At 41.3% G+C, this 21,006-nt stretch overlaps 1 protein-coding gene across 2 annotated transcripts in view; it reads right to left on the bottom strand.

Moving 5' to 3' along the window:
- The window catches only part of DNMBP (dynamin binding protein), a 74,564-nt gene that overhangs the window by 45,479 nt on the left and 8,079 nt on the right, over nt 1-21,006 (bottom strand). The window contains exon 3 of one of the 2 annotated variants that reach the window (XM_065894122.1): nt 17,680-19,683. In XM_065894122.1, coding sequence (XP_065750194.1) covers nt 17,680-19,683 — 2,004 coding nt within the window. Of the gene's footprint in view, nt 1-974; nt 2,143-17,679; nt 19,684-21,006 lie in introns of those variants that run through there. The other variant, XM_065894123.1, reaches the window with a different exon arrangement.

The raw sequence follows: 21,006 nt of genomic DNA, 5'->3' as shown, positions 1-21,006 counted from the left end.
AGGGACTTATGTTTTCAGTGGCCCCCACCACAAATCTAACCGGTGGGCCTATTCTGAAGGAGACCTGGATGAGAAAGCTTCACTTGGGAGGAAAGTGTGACATGGATTTTCCAGATTGTTCACATTTTCTGACTCTAATCCTTCTCCTCTCATCATATGCTGGACTCCCCCCAAATTGGCCAAAACCAGAAAGTCTGTTTGGCATGAGTAGAACAGATATTTAAAAAAAAAAAAAAAAAATCAAGACTTAACAGGAACAACAACAAAATAAAATAAACATAGTTCATTTGAGACCTGGAGAAGAGATGACAAACTGGCAAGAAAGAAAGAACCTCTAATGATAAAAGACTCTTAATATCCCCATTTTACAGATACCTTAGTTAAAGCTCAGTGAGATGAAGCCATCTGAATATTTAACATGTACAAAGCACCATGAAGAATATAAATAATCTTCTCATTTCCACAAGGGTTTTAGTGCTCACCATTCACTTAAGATTCCTGAATGTCAAGGAATGAACAAAGTATAAAACAAGTTAAGTCTTCTATCCCCCTAATGTCTAAAGTGTAGGGATTGAGAGAAAGAACACGCCAGGAAAATAAATTTTCACTTGGTGCCCTGGTAAAGGACTTGCCGTCTCCATAAAACAAACAAAAGATATTAAAGTAAAAAGGGAAAGATACCTGGGATTAGAGACCCTGACAAAAACCAAGAAAGGTAAAGGAGAGTTCCCATGACAACAGTCTGATTTTCAAAGCCATGTCACAAATTTACAGCACTATGCACGCTCTCGCTCTGTGATGTGCCACCCAGAAGAATTAAATCTCTAAGGCTGTTCTCACTCAAGATACACTTAATAAGAATTTTGGGGGCCAGGTTCCTTAAGTATACAAATGTACCTGGTACCTGGTAGAACCATCACCCCTTTTATCTATTTCCAGGTCTTATCCTCTAAGAAGGCTGGCTGAGTTCATACCTTGGGCTCTCTTCCTGTTTTGCACAAATTCTGAGCATCTCAGGGTGCTGGGTGCTGTGCTGCGGAAGCGGCTATTCCTTTTCCAAGTCTCTGGGCCATTTAATTTTCTATCTTCCTCTAAATGCCAGCTATTCTTCTCTAATGAATTGCCCCAAGGAATGCCACGATGATGTTCTCCTTGGTTCCCCCCGGTCCACTGATTCCGCAGACCCTCCGGGATGACCCCTCTGCTCCCAGGTGCCATCATTCCTTGTCTGTCAATGCCATTACACTCCAAAGTCTTCATTTGGTGGAGAGAATCTGTTCCTCTGTAATTCTGAAATTTATATTCACAGTTTGCAAATAGAGTATCAGAGCCTCTATTCTCCATATCAAAATTACTCTGATCCCCGGCATGAGTCTTCACTTTGAGATCGATTTTATCATTTTGATAAACATTCCTGTCCCTGTCACAGTATTTGACAAATTCATTACCTTCACTGACACCATTCAAGTCTGGGAAGTCCACAGACTGACCATTAGTATAATTCCCAGGAACATGATATAAATCATTGAGGTCTCTATAATAAAAATTAGTTTCTTTACAATCCTCAAGATTGTAATTAAAATTCCTGCGGTCTATATGCCGGTTTTGAGGCTGACCAAAATTCTCCACAGAATCATCCAAACCCCTGTAGCCAGTCCATTGTCCAGTTTCTTTAGAGTCCTCAGGATTATGATTCAGATTCTTACGATTTACGCAGCCATTCGTCTCCCCACATCCTCCAGCTTTCCAGGTTACATCTGGGCTTCCTGCAAACCAATCATCCTTAGTCGCAGGGTTCGGATTCCCATAATCTACGTTTTCTGAATTCTTATAATCATTTCTGCCTGGAGTCACGCTTCCGTGGTGCATACAGTCCTTTCTACTTTCCTTTGATTCCTCATTGTCTATATAGCTTGGTTCACTCTGCTCAAAATCCCAGTATCCACAATGCCTTTTTCTGTAAGGTCGATTCTGCCCTGTGGCCTGGTATCTGGAATCCAAGTCACCTTCTCTGTAAAGTCCATCTAGCGCTGTAAGGTCCCTTTTCTGTAGACTTCTGCAATCTTCATACTCCCAGCTGGAGCTCCAGTGCCCTTTCTCCTCCAGTTCTCTTTCTTTCCTCATCTCATGGGTTTCACACATATTCACTGTGCTCAAAGACACACGCTTTATCGCTCTCTTCCATGGACCTGGGTTGAACGGAGATGTGGACAGGTGCGGTGTAGCCTAAGCCTGAATCTGTCCTTCTTAAAGTGTCTTAAAATGTCTCCCAAAGCACTTTAAACGTTCTTCTTCCTACTCCAGTTGGAGCACTGGGAGATGTGAGGTTATTTCGACCTCAGGATCCAATCAGTGGGCTGCTCTATCTTTCCCCAGGGAGCCCAGAAGGTAATTAGTAACTAGCGTTCATGTGATTGGAGTTGGCAGCTTTGTTTGGTGTTTCCCTCAAGCTGGTCAAACTGGCTTGGCTGCTTTATGAGCTGAAGGTAAGAAGCATTTTTTTTTGCAGAAAAAGCAGAGTGAAAGAGAAAGAGCCCCCTTTAAAAGCCCGAGGTAAGATCATGTAACAGTCTCATCTGCCTCTTTAATCCTTTAGTAATCAATCAGGGGTACGAATAAATGCTTTCATGCGCAGCTCAAACGGGACCTCCACTACCTGTCCTCCGAGTTTGGCTTTCTACTCTCCTTGGACATCTGAAACTCTTCGGGATTCCCCTTCCCTTTAGTCAGCGGCAGGACTCTTCCGCCTTTGAGAGCTTTGCTTTTATGGGATTCAGGTTACCCATTAGTGTATACTCAAATCACAAGCTGTTCCAGCTCCTGTCTGCAGACACACTGGCTTATCCCACTCAGGAAAGAAATAGTACATCTTTTATTCTGATCTGGTGTATGGAATTTTATAGTGTAAAAACTCTTTCCCAAAGGAATAGTTATATATGCTTTCACACTTTCCTTGATACTTGTCATGCCAGAGAAGCATCAAAACCATTCATCTCCTAAATCTCTTTTCTAATTCATACAGCATATTTAGGAACTGGAGAATGAGGCTGGAAATCAGAAAGGTGGGTATAAAAATACCATTTTGAATTCATCAAACATTAGATTATTTTATGTGAAGCACTGTGGAAGAGAAAAGGATGAAGTTGGTCTCCGTCTCTTACCCTGCAGGAGCAACACACTATAAAGTAAGATTGCATGTGAAAAGTGCTTTGACAAACACAAATGGCAATGGCAACAAAGCAGAAGTCCCTGGTAGGACAACTGGAGGTTTCATGGAAGTGGTAGCATTTGAGCTGTGCCTTCAAGCATAAGCAGGGTTTCCAAAGACTTTCCACATATGGAGAACTAGGTAATGGGGAACACTCTGAAGAATAAGTAACAGGGATCATGCTGGAGGGGTAGGTTGCAGCAGATCCCAAGGGACTCGAATGCCACTTATTTTATTCAATGGATAATAAAGAGTCACTGAAGGTTTCTGAATAGGGGAGTGACATGCTAAGAGAGTCTTTAGTAAGATTACTCTTTTAGCTATCTGGTCATCTATCAAGTATCCTTGAACTTTTATCTAATCCCTATTTGTGAAACAATGTAAGTACCCTAAGGAGACCAGGGTTATATGCTTTATCAATAATGAGATGTTGGTCTTCCCTGGTGGCGCAGTGGTTGGGAGTCTGCCTGCCAATGCGGGGGGGGGGGGGGGGGACGCGGGTTCGAGCTTCCACATGCCGCGGAGCGACTAGGCCGTGTGCCACAACTGCTGAGCCTGCGTGCCACAACTAATGAAGCCCGCGCAGCTGGAGCCCGTGCTCCGCAACGGGAGAGGCCACCGCAGTGAGAGGCCCGCACGCTGCAGCGAGGAGTAGCCCCTGCTCTCTGCAACTAGAGAAAACCCGTGCACAGCAACGAAGACCCAATGCAGCCAAAAAATAATAATAATAATAATAATAATAATAATGAGATGTTTACTCTTGGGTAAACCACTTATTCTCTCTGGGACTCAACCGACCCATCTATAAAATGAGGCAGCTGGCCTCAATGACATCGTTGATTCCTCCAGTTTTAAAAATCCATGCTTCTATTTTCCTCGCAACTCCTTTTTCCTTTCCTCAAATACCTAATGTGCTGTTACGCACCTTTTAGGTTCTACACTAATAGTTACTGAATGAACCTCTAGATTGTTAAATCTGATTTCCATGCAAAGGTTTTTGTTCCATAGTTCTGTTGCAGTAGTAGCAACAGCCCTGGCAGCTGCCGTGTTGTCAAGTGTGTATTAAGTGCCAGGATCAGGATGAGGGGCTAGAAAGTTGATATAAATGCTTTTTGACCTTCACTAACTGTAAGGAGGATATTATGTTATCTTTATTTTACCACAGATAAAGAATCTCTGAGACTTTGAAAAACCTGTCCAAGATCACATAAACTAGTACAAGAAGGGGCCATAATTTGAACCCAGATCTGTCTGACTTCACGGCACTAGACTCAGAGGAGTATCTCAAAAACGTAGGAAAGCCTTAATTTCCCTCAAACCAAGTAAACAAACAAGTACACTCTATCATGGTCTAATTCAGGGGTGGACCACCGCTGAGGCAAGTGTGCACACACCTCGCCCCACACTGCCATTCCCTCTTTGTCTCCAGTCCTGGCCTACTTCCACCCTGCCCCAGTGCTGAACCTCACCACCCAACTGCGATGAGCACTTGTACCAGCACATTACAGAAAGACTGTCCAGTATCAACCGGCTCAATAATCTAAAACCTACTGCCTAAACCCAATAAAGACTGTGGTTTGGTTCACAAACCAACAGGATGACAACATAATTTGGGAGGACAGCTTTGACTATGAGTTATACAGAGGAACAGTGTAAAAGAGGGCACATGGGAGGAGGAATTAGGACAGCTAGCTTCTAGAAGTTCAATTTCTGCTAATAACCAGTTTGTAGCTATGCTTAACCTCTGGCTGTCAGTTTTCTTAGTGTAAAATGAAGAAGTTAATAGTTTCTCTGCCACTTTAAATCTAAAATTCTATGATCTTACTTATTTCTAAGTTAAAAGTAAAGATTTATCTTTCCCTGTTATGGAAAACAGAGTTTCCTTTGGCAACTTAAAGTCTTTGATAAAGCTAGCATGATAAGAAACACACCTAGTAAATCGACCAAGAGAACAGATAAAAAGAGGATAAATTACAGGTAAGAAGGATACTAGTTATAAAAATAATCCAGTAGTAAAGGTTACACAAAGGTAAAAAGAAATGATCTTTGGATGAGTGGAGAGTGAAGAGCTGGTTATAATATGGAGCTCCTCTCTCCCCACCTCACCCCCTTTTCTCTTTTTCTAAGCCCTACTGCCTGCAGGACTTTAAAGATATAGTCTGTATAAAAATGTAAACCGCCTCAGGTTTGCCTCATTACTGAGACCCAGAACTAATCAAAAGCTGTGAATGGGTTGCACTTTTCATGTGATAAATCTGTGTGCAAAGAAATGTGGCCCAAGGGAATGAGGAGCATAACGGAGAAATAACTTTCTTATTTTTCTCAGTCCTAGTCCTACTAGTGAAATACAACTTTGTAGATAGTTATCTTCCCTTTCACTTGAAACAACAGTCACATCCCACAGGCCCTCTTCAAAAGCCCTGAGCAGTACTCTGCCATGATGTTTGTTACTGTTACTATAGGGTGGCTGATCAGCTACAATGACCATCCCTGGATAGAAATTCTCCGAACATAATGCTAGAAGTGAAGGTGGGGCAGCAGGATTTGAAGGATGAGAGAAAAGAGGCAGAAAGTAGAGGAAAGGTAAAGGAACAAAAGGGAGGAGACAGTAAAAAAAAAAAATAAACAAATCTAGTAAGAACAGGTAATTACCTAAACTTTTCACAGTATCTCTGTAACTGCCCATGTGGTTCCTCCGGCCTGATGATCAATTCCTCCTCACTTTCTAAGACTCTGCCCCAGTGACGCTCTCTGATTCCCATAGTTCTTGCTATTTTCCAGAGCACCATGCAAATATCCCTCTCATCTTACCTGTTACTTTATTATACTTGTTTACCTCCTTTTATTACACTGAAAGCTTGAGGGCAATGACCAAGTCCAATCTCCAGCACAGCTCTGTACGTGGGGCACAAGAGGTACTCCCATGTTTAATGAGTTGATGGTGGTCATATTTATTGGGCACATGCTAGATGCAAGGCAGAGGGCAGGAGAGCTTACAAGTTAAAAGCACAGGGTGTGCTTTTTTTTGAATCCTGACTCTGCCACTAACTAGCTGTATAATCTTGGGAAAGTTACTTAAGCTCTCTAAGCCTGTTTCTTCATCTTTTCACCATCAAATCTACCATCCTACCTGCATCTGTACCCATCTGCTCTGCTTTCCCTCTTGTTAGAATGGAAGAACTGTCTCTGCTCTGATAACAGGCCAATCTCTCTCTCTCTGTTGGTTCACTGATCCACTCCCTCCTGACCCCTCAAAGACTTTGTTTCGGCAATTAGGCCCTCCCTCTCCTGCACTTCAGTGTGCCCCCTCTAACTATCAGTCTCATGAGCCTATGAATGTTTCCTATCTTTTTAAAAATTTTATTTATTTATTTATGGCTGCATTGGGTCTTTGTTGCTACACACAGGCTTTCTCTAGTTGCGGTGAGCGGGGGCTACTCTTTGTTGCGGTGCGCTTCTCATTGTGGTGGCTTCTCTTGCTGTGGAGCACGGGCTGTAGGAACGCGGGCTTCAGTAGTTGTGGCACGCGGGCTCAGAAGTTGTGGTTTGCGGGCTCTAGAGCACAGGCTCAGTAGTTGTGGCGCACGGGTTTAGTTGTTCCGCGGCACGTGGGATCTTCCCAGACCAGGGCTCAAACCCGTGTCCCCTACAATGGCAGGCGGATTCTTCACCACTGTGCCACCAGGGAAGTCCTGTTTCCCATCTTACAAAGAACTTCTGCTTTGAAAGACTTGAGCAAGCCAAATACTCAATGCCTCTATTTCCTTACCTCTCACTCTATCTTTAATCCATTCCAATAAGGCTTTTATCCCTTTGTTATCACTTTACTGAAACTGCCCTTGACAAGGTCATCCAATCCAATGTCATTTCTGAGACTTCATCTTACTTGGCTTCTCAGTAGCTTTTGGACAGAGTCACTTCCTCTTTCTTGAAGCTCTTCCTTCACTTGACTGGCTGCTCCTTTTCCTTTGCTAGTTCATCTCCCTTGTCTTCCACATTCCCAACATTGGCTGCCCCAGGTCTTTTCCTTTGTACCCAGTTACCGAGCACACAGAAGGAATTCAAGAAATTCCTTGACTAGGAATGTGGTTTCCACTCTTAGTGCAGCTGCCTCTCAGCCTAAGGGTTAATTAGGAGGAGCTGTAAAGAAGACCCTATCATTAAGGTTAAAGTAACTTGAGGGATCTCAATACAGCAACAGCCTCCAGCTAAGTGGGAAGAGGTTCTGGAAATGAGGGAGAAGACAGATACTTAAGATCAAAAAGTAAGTTCCCCAGTAAAGGAAGAGACTATGGACTAATGAAAAGACAACTGACTGGGATAGGGGAAGGCAGAAACAGAGAAAAGAGTCTGAGAGCACTGTAAAAAGAAAAATAAAGACTGCAATACAGGAAAATAAGAGGTGTTGGGGGGATCTGATATACTTTGAAGGATGTTCTAAATGGACAGGGCTGTGAGAAGCATTCAAGATGTTTTAGAGTTTAAACCTTATGATGCACTTAAAGGTGAGTTAGGTGAGGGTTCAAATAGAGAAACTGGAAACCGTGAGCAGTTTGGGGATGTTACTAGTATGAATGAGTAAACACTTTGGAAACTTAAGTAACTTCGTGATAAGCCAACAGTCAAAAGTATATCTGGGGCTTCCCTGGTGGTGCAGTGGTTGAGAGTCCACCTGCCGATGCAGGCGACACGGGTTCGTGCCCCGGTCCAGGAAGATCCCACATGCCATGGAGCGGCTGGGCCTGTGAGCCATGGCTGCTGAGCCTGCGCGTCCGGAGCCTGTGCTCGGCAACGGGAGAGGCCACAACAGTGAGAGGGGCCCACGTACCACAAATAAAGTATATCTGTGAGGAAGGATTAAATATTTTAAATATATATATGTCAATACATACATATATGCTCTTAAATCCACAGATATATGTAATTTAGCAAATAGTTTTCAACCAATCAGAGTACTAAAAATGTCACTGTTGGCATAAATTATTTTGGAAGTAAGTTGGCAAGAGTCAGTTGGGATCCTTCCACCTTGAGCACTTGTAGATTTGAGTTTTCCAACTGTTGCTTCCTACCACCCACTCTCAGAGGTCAAGCAATCCCTCCTTAAGTCAAAACACGCTGCCACTTCGCTGTGGCACAGTGAGAATGTACATAAAGCTGTGCAGTGAAACCCACCTGAATCTGAATCCTGGCTCTCCCACTTACCAACTGTGAGACTTTGGGCAAACCTCAGTTTTCTCATCTGTCAGATGTGGACAATTTGGGGAACTGGAAAAAGTGTCTAAAAGCACCTAGCACATTGTTTGACAAAGTATAAGCGCTCAATTATTTATAATTGCTGTCATCATCCTACTCTTTCCGTTCCTATCTTCCAGACAGCTCACTCCCTGGGCCTCTTCTCTTTTTCCCTATCTATACTTTTTCTGTTTTTTTAAGTAATCTCATTAAATGTCATGACTTTAAATAATGTCTATGTGCTGAAAGAATTTATGTCTATGTGCTGTCAAAATTCATTCGTCCCAAATTTATGTCTCCAGGCCTAACTCCTCTGAACTCTGGCCTGTGTATCAAATTGTGCAGTTGACCTCTGCCTTGTCCCACCTCCCCCACCAACCAACGTCTCCTGCACTCTTCACCATTAATTGAGAAATTACTGGCAACTCGTCCTTCCAGTTGCTCAATCTCAGGGTCATCTTCATCTATTTCACCTCACATCCAATCCACCAGCAAGTCCTACTGGCTCCAACTCCAATATACCTTATATATGATGTTCAAAATAACTGAGCACTTCTCCTCAACCCCACTCTGCCATCCTGGTGCAAGCTACCATCACCTCTTGCCTGGATCATTACAGTAGCCTCCTAACTGGTCTCTCTGCCTCTGCACCTCTGTCTTTTCTCAACGCCACAGAGTGACTCTGTAAAGTTCTAAGATCATGTTGCTCCCCTGCTCAGAAGCTTCCTGGGGCTTCTCGTCTTACTCCGAATGATGGGCTACAAAGCCCATGCCTTTGCTCTAGTTGAACTGGCCTCCTTGCTATTCCTCAAACAACAGGCACACTCTTATACTTGCTGGTCTAGCTGCCTGAAATAATCTCCCCCACCCCCCAAAATGGTTTGGCTGGCTTCCTACAATCATTCAGATCTTCACTCAAAAGTCACTTCCCTGATTCCATAGGTTCTTTTGCCTCCTAATAATACGCATATTTTTACTTATTGTTTGTCTCTCCCCATGGGGGCAGAGATCGCTGCTATAACTCTAGAACGCTGCCTGGAATATAGCAGGAGCTCAACGGTATTTATTGAATAAATGACTGCCCCAGAGTTTTTCATCTTTGGTGTCTTGCTACATCTGGTAAAGTGAACAGTAGTAGTCAACACGCTCAGGTAGCCAGTGGCAGCAGGAATGCCTGTGGCTGAGGCAGGAGGCTAGCTAGAGGCAGGTCTTCTCACTAAGTGCTGCAAAGCCTGGGTGAAATCTGAAACCCATACTTGAAGTCCCTGGAGCTATTCCAGTTTCTCCACCCCTCTGCCTGGAGCTGAGGTGAAGAAATGTTCACAAAGCCACACTACAAACTGCAAAGACTAGTGAGTCACGGGCTAATTATAAGTTAACCATTCCTAGCTACGGTTCTTGACATACATTAAACCCTGTCTCCTAAAAGGAAAACTAGCTTCTGTCCTGAAACAACATGGACTCTGAATGGCTTCTGACTATGGTTGCTGTTTTATGGATTTATATACCAAGATAAAATCCATTACAAGTAACTGAGCTAATTTTTACTGAGCCAACACCCTGAACTAGATGTTACAAAAGCCGAGGATATTGGGTTTTTTCTTATATACTGACAAACTAGAAAGAAAAACCATTATTTCTTTTACATGAACTTTTATATCTTAAAAGACCACAAAACGTTTTACCTTTTAAACTCTATTACCTTTTACTAGTTTGGGAAAGAATTCTTATACCTGAGGCATTCCAAGGAGTCTTCAGAATAATAAATTGCTTCTGTATGTAGAAAAACCATACTTTCAATTTTTAAAAATCTGTCTGGAATATTATGTATCACTTCAGTGTAAAGATGTTATTATTCCATATCAGTCATTCTCCAACTGGTTAACCTAATGGCTCTCTTTAGTGGACCTTAGATCTCACCCAATATCTTGGTGAAAATGTTACTTTCCTGAAAAACATATTCTGATTTGATATGCAACAGTCATTTAAAATTCAAATTAAAAATTACCCCGAGTGTCTCTGGCCAACCTTCTTCCTGGCATTACCTTAAGGGGAGACGTTTAGGAGCAAGGTTCCTGATGTGGAAGAGGCTGACTCTACAATTTACCAACCACTGCACTGATTTAGAACAACAGGGTCTTGGCCCACACAGAAATTAACTATGGCCATAATTCAAAGGCAGCAAGACAGAGAGACAGTGTGATTAAATACAGAGGTCAATATCAGTATGATCACTAGAGTTTCAAAGATACACAAATACGAATGATACTATGACTATATCCTTTTTATTAATCAGTGTATAGCCAGTGCCTGGGTCATACTATGTGCTGAAGAAATGTTTGCTGAGTAAAGAAATGAATGTACAACCCTGACTGTCCAATTCAGGCATGTGAACCTCTCCTCGAGGTAGAAAAGGACTATGATATGCTAAAATGAGATTCTCTCAGGGCCACAGGATGTAGTTCTAATAAGGGCTTCTAAAAGTAACTTGTACTGGTAAATCTGAAAAGTCTGTGGACTAATGCTGAATATTTCTACTGTTTCAGAAGCCAAACTATTTATCAGATTTGAAGGTACCATTTTTGGTTTTGTTTTGTCCATGCCCCGCAGCTTGCGGGATCTCAGTTCCCCGACCAGGGATTAAACCCAGGCCACGGCGGTGAAAGCCCGGAATCCTAACCGCTAGGCCACCAGGGAACTCAATTATTATTATATGCTTAAATTATTAAGCAATTTATTATTCTGAAGACTCCTTGGAATGCCTCAGGTATAAGAATTCTTTCCCAAACTAGTAAGGTACTGTGTTTTAGATATGGACTTCTACTTGTTAATTAGCAATTCATCTGACCAGAAGCTCCTGGAAGGCAGACAACACATCTATGTTTATTACTATATACCCTGCCCTTAACACAGTGCCTGCCACATGGTAAAAACTTAACCAACATTTGCTGGATGAATGAGTGATTGACTCGATATCATCCTGAAGCCTACAATGACATATCATTCCCCAACACACTATACTCACAAATGCCTCCTAGTATTCTACCCTGACTCTACATGATAATTCCAGACTTAAAACTCCTAATTCTCAGACATAGCCAAACACTAGCTTATCTAAAACTACTAATAAAGGACTTTCTATTTCCAATAATTGAAGTTTAGGCCAACCATCTCACAGAAAGAAAGCTTAAAAAGTTAGACGAACTATTTAAAAATCTTAAAACTATCATCAATGACAAGATGGTAGAGTACAGGCCAAAACCAAAAGGAAAACTAGAATCCAGAGAGGTAAATAACCACAGAAACTACAATGCCCTGGGGCATCTACCAGTCCCAGAAAACTCAGCTTTTGTTTCAATGGCCCTCTGAGGAGAAGAGGTCGATAACCCAAAGCCCAAGGCAAGGTAAGGAGTCTAAAAGGAGACCTTTTCTATAAATAAGCTAAGATTCCAGAGACTCCTGAGAGAGAATCAGAACTGGACCAGCCCTCCTGAAAAATTACATCTCGGGCTCTAATACCTTCACCGTCCAAGGTACTTTAAGCCTTGAAATTAGTTTAAGGTGGAGGTGGACTGAGAATGATATCGTTTCCATGTGGGAATTCCTCCTTAGCGTTCCTTAAGGAATTTATATTACGATAATATTTATATAATTTATATTACGATCTTAACGATTTCTGAATCGTAAGAAAAAATCAGCCGAGAAATCTGGAAAAAAAAGGAGAAAATACTATAATTCTCTGTGAGAATAAAGCTTAACAATAAATGTAGAGACATTACTGGTTTGAAAGAATCTACCAGTGTCAAGTTGAAAGCAAGAGCAGAAAATACTGACCCACAGAGTAACGATTAAGGTTGACCGGGACAAAAGTACATAGGAGAAAAGTGACTAGGATCTAATCAGTTAGTATTGCTTGTAACTGTTGCTATGTTATGAATATGTTTATAAAGCACGTGCGTTCATGGCCCTGTGCGCTAACAGTGAGTCACTCTTGCAAATAAAATAAATACTAATAAGGGGCTTCCCTGGCGGTGCAGTGGTTGAGAGTCCGCCTACCGATGCAGGGGACACGGGTTCATGGCCCGGTCTGGGAAGATCCCACATGCCGTGGAGCGGCTGGGCCCATGAGCCATGGCCACTGAGCCTGCGCATCCGGAGCAACGGCCTGCGCATCCGGAGCAACGGGAGAGGCCACACAGTGAGAGGCCCGCGTACCACAAAAATAAATAAAAATAAATACTAATAAGCTTATTTGCACAGTGTATTTTATATAAACCTTGTAAGTGATGGTCCAAGAAATATCAAATTTTAGAAGTAAAATAAGTCCTTAAATTGGCAATTCTGACACATGATTCTGTGTAGCATTGAATCTTGCTCAGAGGCAAATGTTCCATTATTTTAATACTACTCAAAAATGTTTGCTCAGTGTTTTCCAGTGTTCGTATTTGCTATAGGTTATAGTTCTTTGTAAGTATTTTAACAAGAGAAATGCAGAGAAGATGTGAATATTAAATATTGAATCATTATGTTGTATTACCTGAAATTAACATATTGTATGTTAATTATTTCAGTTAAAAAATTTTTCAAAGATGTGAATATTGTCACAAATTTATTGTCTAAAATTTGAATTAGCAAAACAATATTGATTCCAATGGCAAAGTCAAAATCAGAGCAAGTAGACAAAATATTTTCACTGTTAAAAAAGAATATAAGCACACATATGTATAACTGAATCACTTTGCTGTATGGCAGAAATTAACACAACATTGTAAATCACCTATACTTCATTAAAATTTAAAAACAGAAATATTCAATGCAAATAGTTGCTAGAAAATAAAAAAAGAAAACCTGTCTGTAAAAAAAAAAAAAAAAAAAGAAAGATTATGAGCTTATGCAAAGCAACATGTACCCTAATGGCCCCATCTGAAGATGTTTTTGGATACATTCTTAACACTCAACCAACATCAAAGGAAACTTTTTTCTATGTCTGGAATATTAGTCACAAAATAAAGATCAACTAATACTTTGTGTATTTAAAATTTTGTTTTAAAAATCACTTTAAATACTAAATATTTGTGGTATGATTTTACAGTTTTTAAATTATTTTTATTTAACATTTATTTTGTGTTAATATTCCCTTATTTTAATGTTTTATATTATCAGATGTCTAGTATCATGTTATTTTTCTAATTTTGATAAATATTTTTGAGTTATGTAAGATATTAGGGTTAAGGGAACTCTACTATTTCTGCAACTTCTCTATAAATCCAAAATTATTTTAAAGTAAAAAGTAAAAAATAGGGACTTCCCTGGAGGTGCAGTGGTTAAGAATTCGCCTGCCAATGCAGGGGATGCGGGTTCGAGCCCTGGGCAGGGAAGATCCCATGTGCCACAGAGCAACTAAGCCTGTGCGCCACAACTACTGAGCCTGCGCTTTGGAGCCCACGAGCCACAACTACTGAAGCCTGCAGCGCCTAGAGCCCATGCTCCGCAACTAGAGAAGCCACTGCAATGAGAAGCCCGCGCACCGCAACGAAGAGTAGTCCCCGCTTGCTGCAACTATAGAAAGCCCTCGCGCAGCAACGAAGACCCAACGCAGCCAAAAACAAATAAATAAAATTTTTTTTAAAAAAGTAGAAAATATTTCAAAGTTAATTATCAGGTAGAGAATTTTACATGTCATTAAAATATATAATCTCATAATATTTTGGTTCATAATAATAAAAACTTATGCATTTATTTCATATATATGTGTATATATACATAAAATCTCTGACACTTTTAGTATAATCCTAACACAGGAAAATTGTTCACTGTTGATTATTACAGTCATTACTGTTATTACTTAAGAACATGTAAATAAAAGTTTTTTTTAAAATACAGAATAATTTATAATTTCAGGAATTCCAATTTCTTGTTCCTGAATCTCAAAGATTACTATCCTTCAGGAATTGGGAAACATTAGCTGACCAGAAGCAGCTGACAGAAAGAAGTGCAAATCCTCTCTGGAGACAGGTGCCTTCATCTCCGGTCTTAATGTTTTCCAAATACTATGACTAGCACACAGTAAAAGGTAACCAGACACACAAGGAGTCTAGACCACATGAATAAGAACCATGTGACACCAAAAACAGTCCCACTAAGACTTAATATCTTGGAATTATCATATGCAGACTATAAAATAACTATTCTTACCATAAGTAAAGAAAATAAAAAACAAGCTGAAAGATACCTACAGGAAATAGAAAACTATAAAAGGTAACATCAGATTTGAAAAAAAATACAGCTTCTAGGAAATGAGTCCTCATGATGTAATAATTCCAGAGTTTTAAGGAGCAATATGAAGAACAGTATAAAGGCTATATATATTTAAGTGTGAGCTATATGTAAATCTATATACCATCCTATACTTAAATTGAATCCATTCAATGTATTCCCTGTTGATCTAACTAGATTCACACTTATATGCATAAGGTGGAGCTGAATGTAAACCAAACCGTCACGTGTATCCTGCTCTAAAACCACCAAGCACAAACCAGAGCCCTCAGCTGACTACAGTTCAAATAAATAAAGCCATACCCTTTCTTCTTATACTTAAGTCTTGCAATTAGAAGTGCTTCTTAATTATATTTCTTCTAATTTCTCAAACCCCTATTAAATGCCTACCACATGATAAGCATAGCTAGGCATTTGTCCATACATTTTCTTATTTAAAAAAAGAAGAAGAATAAAAAGAAGAGGAAGGAGGAGCAATAGCTACAATAAAGAACCTAATTTTGGGTCTGGCACAGCACTGGACTATTTTGCTACCACTGACTGTGTCTGACAAGGGGACCAGCATCTCAGCACTGACAGTCCTTAGCTCTCCAGTAGTCCAAGTTCAAAGTAACAATGGAGGAAGGAGATCTTTGAAAGTTCTGGAAGGTAGAGCAGAAACTTCAACTTCATTCAGTTAAACTAAATTCACCAAGTATTTACTCAGTCTACTACCTGTTGGATACTATACCAGGTGTGTGGGAAATGACAAACCAACTAATGTACAGTATCTGTCTTTTCATTAGGCTTAAAATTTTCATTGAGAGGCATATAAACAACTAAATATAATGTCAATCAGGATTAGATAAATACTGTATCAAAGTTCTTTAAATCTTATGCCTTAAATTTCAAGGTTAGAGATTGTATGGGACTGGATTGGAGGGGTAAAGCCTGGTGCTCAAACTGATTAATTCTGCCTCTTTCAAGGGACTTCTTGTATTGCTGGATATACTTTTTATGAAGACAGAAAAAGATGACCTTAAGAGGAACTGTCAGTGATTGCAAGAAATAAGTAATTTCATCATACTAGCAATTGATACAAATAATACACCTATTGAAAAGCAATCAAGTCAATATTAATACAGCCAATGCTGTATTTGGTGAATGCAAATAAAGGACAGTTTCCTGATTAAGACTATACACACCTACTGCAGGTCTTTCACAGCATTAAACTTTTAGAACTTAAAAAAAAACATAGTAAGAACACGAGCTGAATTATTAGTCCTGAAAAAGAAGGTCAATTGAACAAAAAAGAATACCAATTTCATCCCTCAGTACCAGTCCATTACTCCACATAGTCCTTTAAAAACACTGCACACTGCTTTTATGCATAGAAGACATAATATTTCTCTGGAACACTACTAATTCTAATAAGTATCATTATTGAGAAATTTTTGCTACCTGGAATTTGGGAGAGTTTTGTTCTCTGTCACCTGTATATCTAATGCAAGAACAGTTTACAAGCATATCTCAAAACTTGTATGTATGGAAGGTGACGGAGAATCTGGGGCTTGCTATGGCTTTGAGGATGTAGCGCTGAGCCAAAGTTCCCTCAGGATTCCATTTCAGGCACTCTGAAATCGTCAAGGTATCTGGCATTCCCCAAGAGTTCAGATACTCATATTAAATGAACACCCTCTTGAGGACATGTCTAGGTGCTCACCCTCGTGCTTCACCTTGAGAGCAAATGTCACCACCGCCCTGTTGAGCACAAATGACCCAGGGGCCCAGTGATCTGGCTGGTCCCTAATTCATCATCCTGCATGTGCTCCAGGACACCCTCCCGGGCCACGCCTCTGAGTTTGGAGTTCCCGCAGAACTGTGCCCACTTGCACAGCAATTCTTGCCTGAGCATATTTTAGACAGAGGTTTCCTCTCTTTCTGTAATCCGTCTGCTTTCCAACTTCCAGAAAATTACTCGCCTTCTGGCCTTCTGATAATACTCTTTCTTCTTGGAATTTTTTATTATTATTTTTTCATTCACTTTTAGAGATCTAAAGGACAAGGGAAAGTTGGTATGTGTACTTGGTCTGCCATCTTGATTTAGTCTCTCTGGGTCACCATTACCTTGTTTTCATTTATTAGGATCCTGCAACTCCTAGACCCACAGAGTGCTTTTTATTATTGACTTTCCTAAGGACATGTAGGTTCAGAGCTCTCTGGCACGCATGCCAAAAGGCATGCAGTCATGCTCTCCTCAGGCCCTAGACCAGTTGCTATTATCTCACTCTTTTCTTCTTCCTACTTTATAAATTATTTCTCTTGATAGGCTGGTGAATACAAATGAAGTCTCCAGAGCCTGGTCACCCCCAAGTTAAGAGACAGCATTTCAATTTTTGAATGTGCAAGGTGGGAAACAGTAAACCATAGTAGTTAAAGACATGGGCTCGATTCCCGGTTCCCTTAGCAAGCTACTTAATCTTTGCAAGTCTCGGTTTCCTATAAAGTAGCCATATGAATTAACCCAGTACCTTCAAGGTAACTGTGAAGATTCTTTGTGACAAATGCTTATTAATACATTATAAATGTTTGTTATTATTATTGAAACTTAGTCCCTTGACCACAAAGATACAACATACTGTTTTCTCATGAGTCTTAGCCTGGAAGTCTTTAGTCCTGAGCAGAGTCTGGTTAAAGTTAGTTATATCTGGGGACTTCCATCTGCACAACTGCTATGGATGTCACTGAGGTCTGAGCTTTTTTACCTGAGCAGCAAATGGAGTTAGGAGGCTATAGTGGTCATAGGATACATTCAGACAGAGCCATCTAATTGTGGTGACAGAGCGAGAAATTAGGTAATAAAAAGCAAACCATTCCTTAACTGTCCATCATAGATGGTAACATATCCCTAAAAGCCTGGGTAGGCTGTTACTTGGACTTGAGGGTGTCAAGAAACAAGTATATACTATCTCCTCATCACTTACCTCTAAGCTGCTGGAGTTCCATGTTCAAACTCTCAATGTTACTCTCGTAGAACTCAAGATTCTCAGGGGTCTCTGCCCTTAGTGATTCCTCTTGCTTCTCCTCTAGCAGTAAGTTCAGCTCTTCTTGAGCCCTGCAGCACATATCCAAGTCCTGTTCCATCTCCTGAATCCTCACCAAGACTAAGGGACACTGGGAAGTCTGGTCCAAAGTTTTCTCCATGTTCTCAGGGCCCTCCTTTTCTAGGCTCTCCCAGCCAGGACGGTTACAGGTTAGGAGCTTGGGGGGTACTGCATTCGTTCTTTGCTGGGCCGAGGGAGGCAGGGGAGCGGGGCGAGAGGGTCGCATTGCCAAGGGTGGTTCCGGTCTCAGGCTCTGGTCCACTGGCAAATGGGGAGGAGTGGATGCTGGAGTACAGGGACGGGGTGGCGGTGGCCTTAGAGCCTTTCTCCTCTCAGGCAGCTCCTGCTGGATGATTAGCTTCGAGGAACCTCGGAAAATATCCTTTTCGGAGTTAAAGTCCATGATTGAAAAGTGGCGCAAAATTTTATCTGGTTCTGTGCCGGGCCCTGACAAGCTCTTCTCAAACTCTATCAGTTGTTGTGTCAACTTAGAATCCAGGTCCGTGTTGCCGTCTCCCTGTGAAAGTGCCACTGCTTCCACAGCAGGTGTCTTGTCTTGCAGACCAGGCTTCATCTCTGATCTCTCTGATGCAGAGCAAAAGCTGGAAGCATTTTCTTTGGGTGTGAGGTGCTTTTTCACACACCTCGCCATGCCCTGGAGCTGAGGGCTCAACTGGCTGGGTCTGACTGCCCTGGAGGCTAAACGGGAAAAGGTGCTATGAAGAGGTGGCACTGGCTTCTGAAGGGTTTTCGGCTGGGAGTATGTTCTTCTGGGAGGTAGGCTGGAGTAGTTTCTAGTCCTTGCTTCTAGAGGAAGAGGGTCAGAGTACTGGTTGGGGCAGGGGTTGCTTCCTCCTCCTATAGAATAATACTGGTTTTTCTGCAATTCGGGATGAAAAGGTACTGGAGTTTGGGACGTAACACCATTTACCACCTCTGAAGGATCCTTTGTGGAAGAGTTTTTGGTAAGAAGCTGTTCGTGCCCTGAACCTGTGCTTCTTGGGGGCCCCTCTGAGGTGCCCACATCCCAGTGAGAGTTTTTGTCTTCTTCATACTCAGAAGTCAGATGCTCCAGTGGGGAAGTGGATGTTTCAGAAATAACTGAGTTGGACTTCTCTGCTTTATACTCATGAGATTCATGTCTTTTTCCTTCCACTTCTAAGAAGTCCTCTGAACAATCCAAAGATGTGTCAGGGATGTTGGTGAGGCTGCTTTCCTGTGGCAGATCCACGGTTTCCTCCACCCTTGTTTGAGGACATAACTTTACAAAGCGGTAAGGAAAGATGCCTGTCCTGCCCTTCAGTGATCCTTCTAGCCAGCCATCTTCCAGGGTCCCCAGGATTCGGATTTTATCGCCTACTTCGAAATCCAACTCATTTGGCTCCAGGGCTTGGAATCTGTAGAGGGCAATCCCATAGGTGCCTGGCTGCTCGCCTTCCTCTTCTGGCTGTCTCTCTTCTCCTGTGTTGGTACCTACTTCACCGTTAGTAATGCAGTCATCGCAATTTCCAGAACTTACTGACTCATCCACAGTCCTCAGGGGCCCCAAAAGCTCTACAAAACCTTCCGGAAAAATGCCTCTTCGACCCTCTAACTCCCCTTCAAACCAGCCTGGTTCAGGAACTCCAATAATGGTAATCACATCCCCTTCTCTGAAGTCCAGCTCCTCATCCAGCTGGGCAGAGAGCCCCATCAGTGCCCGGGCCTGTCCCATTGAATACTCGGGAATCTGGAGAAGGGCACTCTGTGAGTGCCACTGCCGACTCTGTGAGGAGAGGCAGAGCTCCCTAACACATGAGGATGGGAAGAAGCCCCGGGCACCCCAGCAGCTCCGGCCCTGCAGCCACCCGGCAGTGGGAGTGCCATCGAGAACCACTAGGTCACCTGAAGAAAGAGAAGAGAAGCAAAGATAATGACCTCGGTTATCACCTCAGCAGGATACTGGTATAACTAACTAACAGTGCAACTCACCATCTTAAATAGCTACCACATTCATGGGAATATAAACCTAGAGTTTTAAGTGCATGAACACTTTTTGACAATTTAGTGACAACATAGTGAACATTCCTGTAAACCCATGGTTTTCAAAATGTGGTCTGCTGAACCCTGGGGGTGGATCCTTAAGATCCTTTCAGAGGGTCTGTGAGGTCAAAACTATCATATTTTCTTCATACACTTCATATACTTCAGTCAAAACAATGTAACGTGGTAAACTGAATATAGATTCAAGTAAAAGAATCTAGATTTCTTCTATTAAACCAAGTATTAAAGACATCTGCAAAAACTGCAAACCAATGTTACTCTTCTCACTAAATTTTTTTTTGTTTAGGAAACTAGTTATTTTTCATAAACTTATTTATGTTATTAATGCTAATATGAGTTTTTAAAAATAAATTGATAATTTAAAAGATTTCTCAGCTTTAACAGCTAATATGGTAAATATCAATAGACTCACACAAGCAAGTGCTCTTTAGGGTCTCAAAAACTTCTAAGAATGTAAAGGCATCCTAAGATCAAAAAGTTAGAGAAATGCTACTACCAGCAATAGTCTGTACCACTGGATTCATTTATAAATGATGAAGAATATAGTCATGGCCACTATAGTCCTTTGAATAGACGGATCTAATTTCTCACACTAAATTATATTCAATATCAAAAATCGAACAAAGAAAGAATCTTCAGGAATGGGTTGGAAGTGTAGGGTGTGGACAACAAACTGTTCATTTATTTTCTCCAGAGCCCTTCTTTTTTTTTTTTAAACATCTTTATTGGAGTATAATTGCTTTACAATGGTGTGTTAGTTTCTGCTTTATAACTAAGTGAATTAGTTATACATATACATATATCCCCATATCTCTTCCCTCTTGCCTCTCCCTCCCTCCCACCCTCCCTATCCCACCCCTCTAGGTGGTCACAAAGCACCAAGCTGATCTCCCTGTGCTATGCAGCCGCTTCCCACTAGCTCAGTTTTACATTTGGTAGTGTATATATGCCCATGCCACTCTCTCACTTTGTTAGAGCCCTTCTTGAACTATCCTTATCCTGAAAATACATCATAATGAAATCTTAGAAGAACGTTCTCGTAATCGGCAGTTTGTTTTTGAAAATAACCAGTAGTTCCAATATTGCTGTTTCAGGCTATCTTCACAAAATATAAGCTAAACAGTTAGCATCTGCCTTATTATTGAAGAAGGTGAGGAAAGGATT

This window comes from Phocoena phocoena, chromosome 16 (assembly GCF_963924675.1).
Source record: "Phocoena phocoena chromosome 16, mPhoPho1.1, whole genome shotgun sequence".
NCBI lineage: Eukaryota > Metazoa > Chordata > Mammalia > Artiodactyla > Phocoenidae > Phocoena > Phocoena phocoena.
Note: the sequence above shows the minus strand (reverse complement) of the source record. Positions and strands in the feature narration are given on the sequence as shown.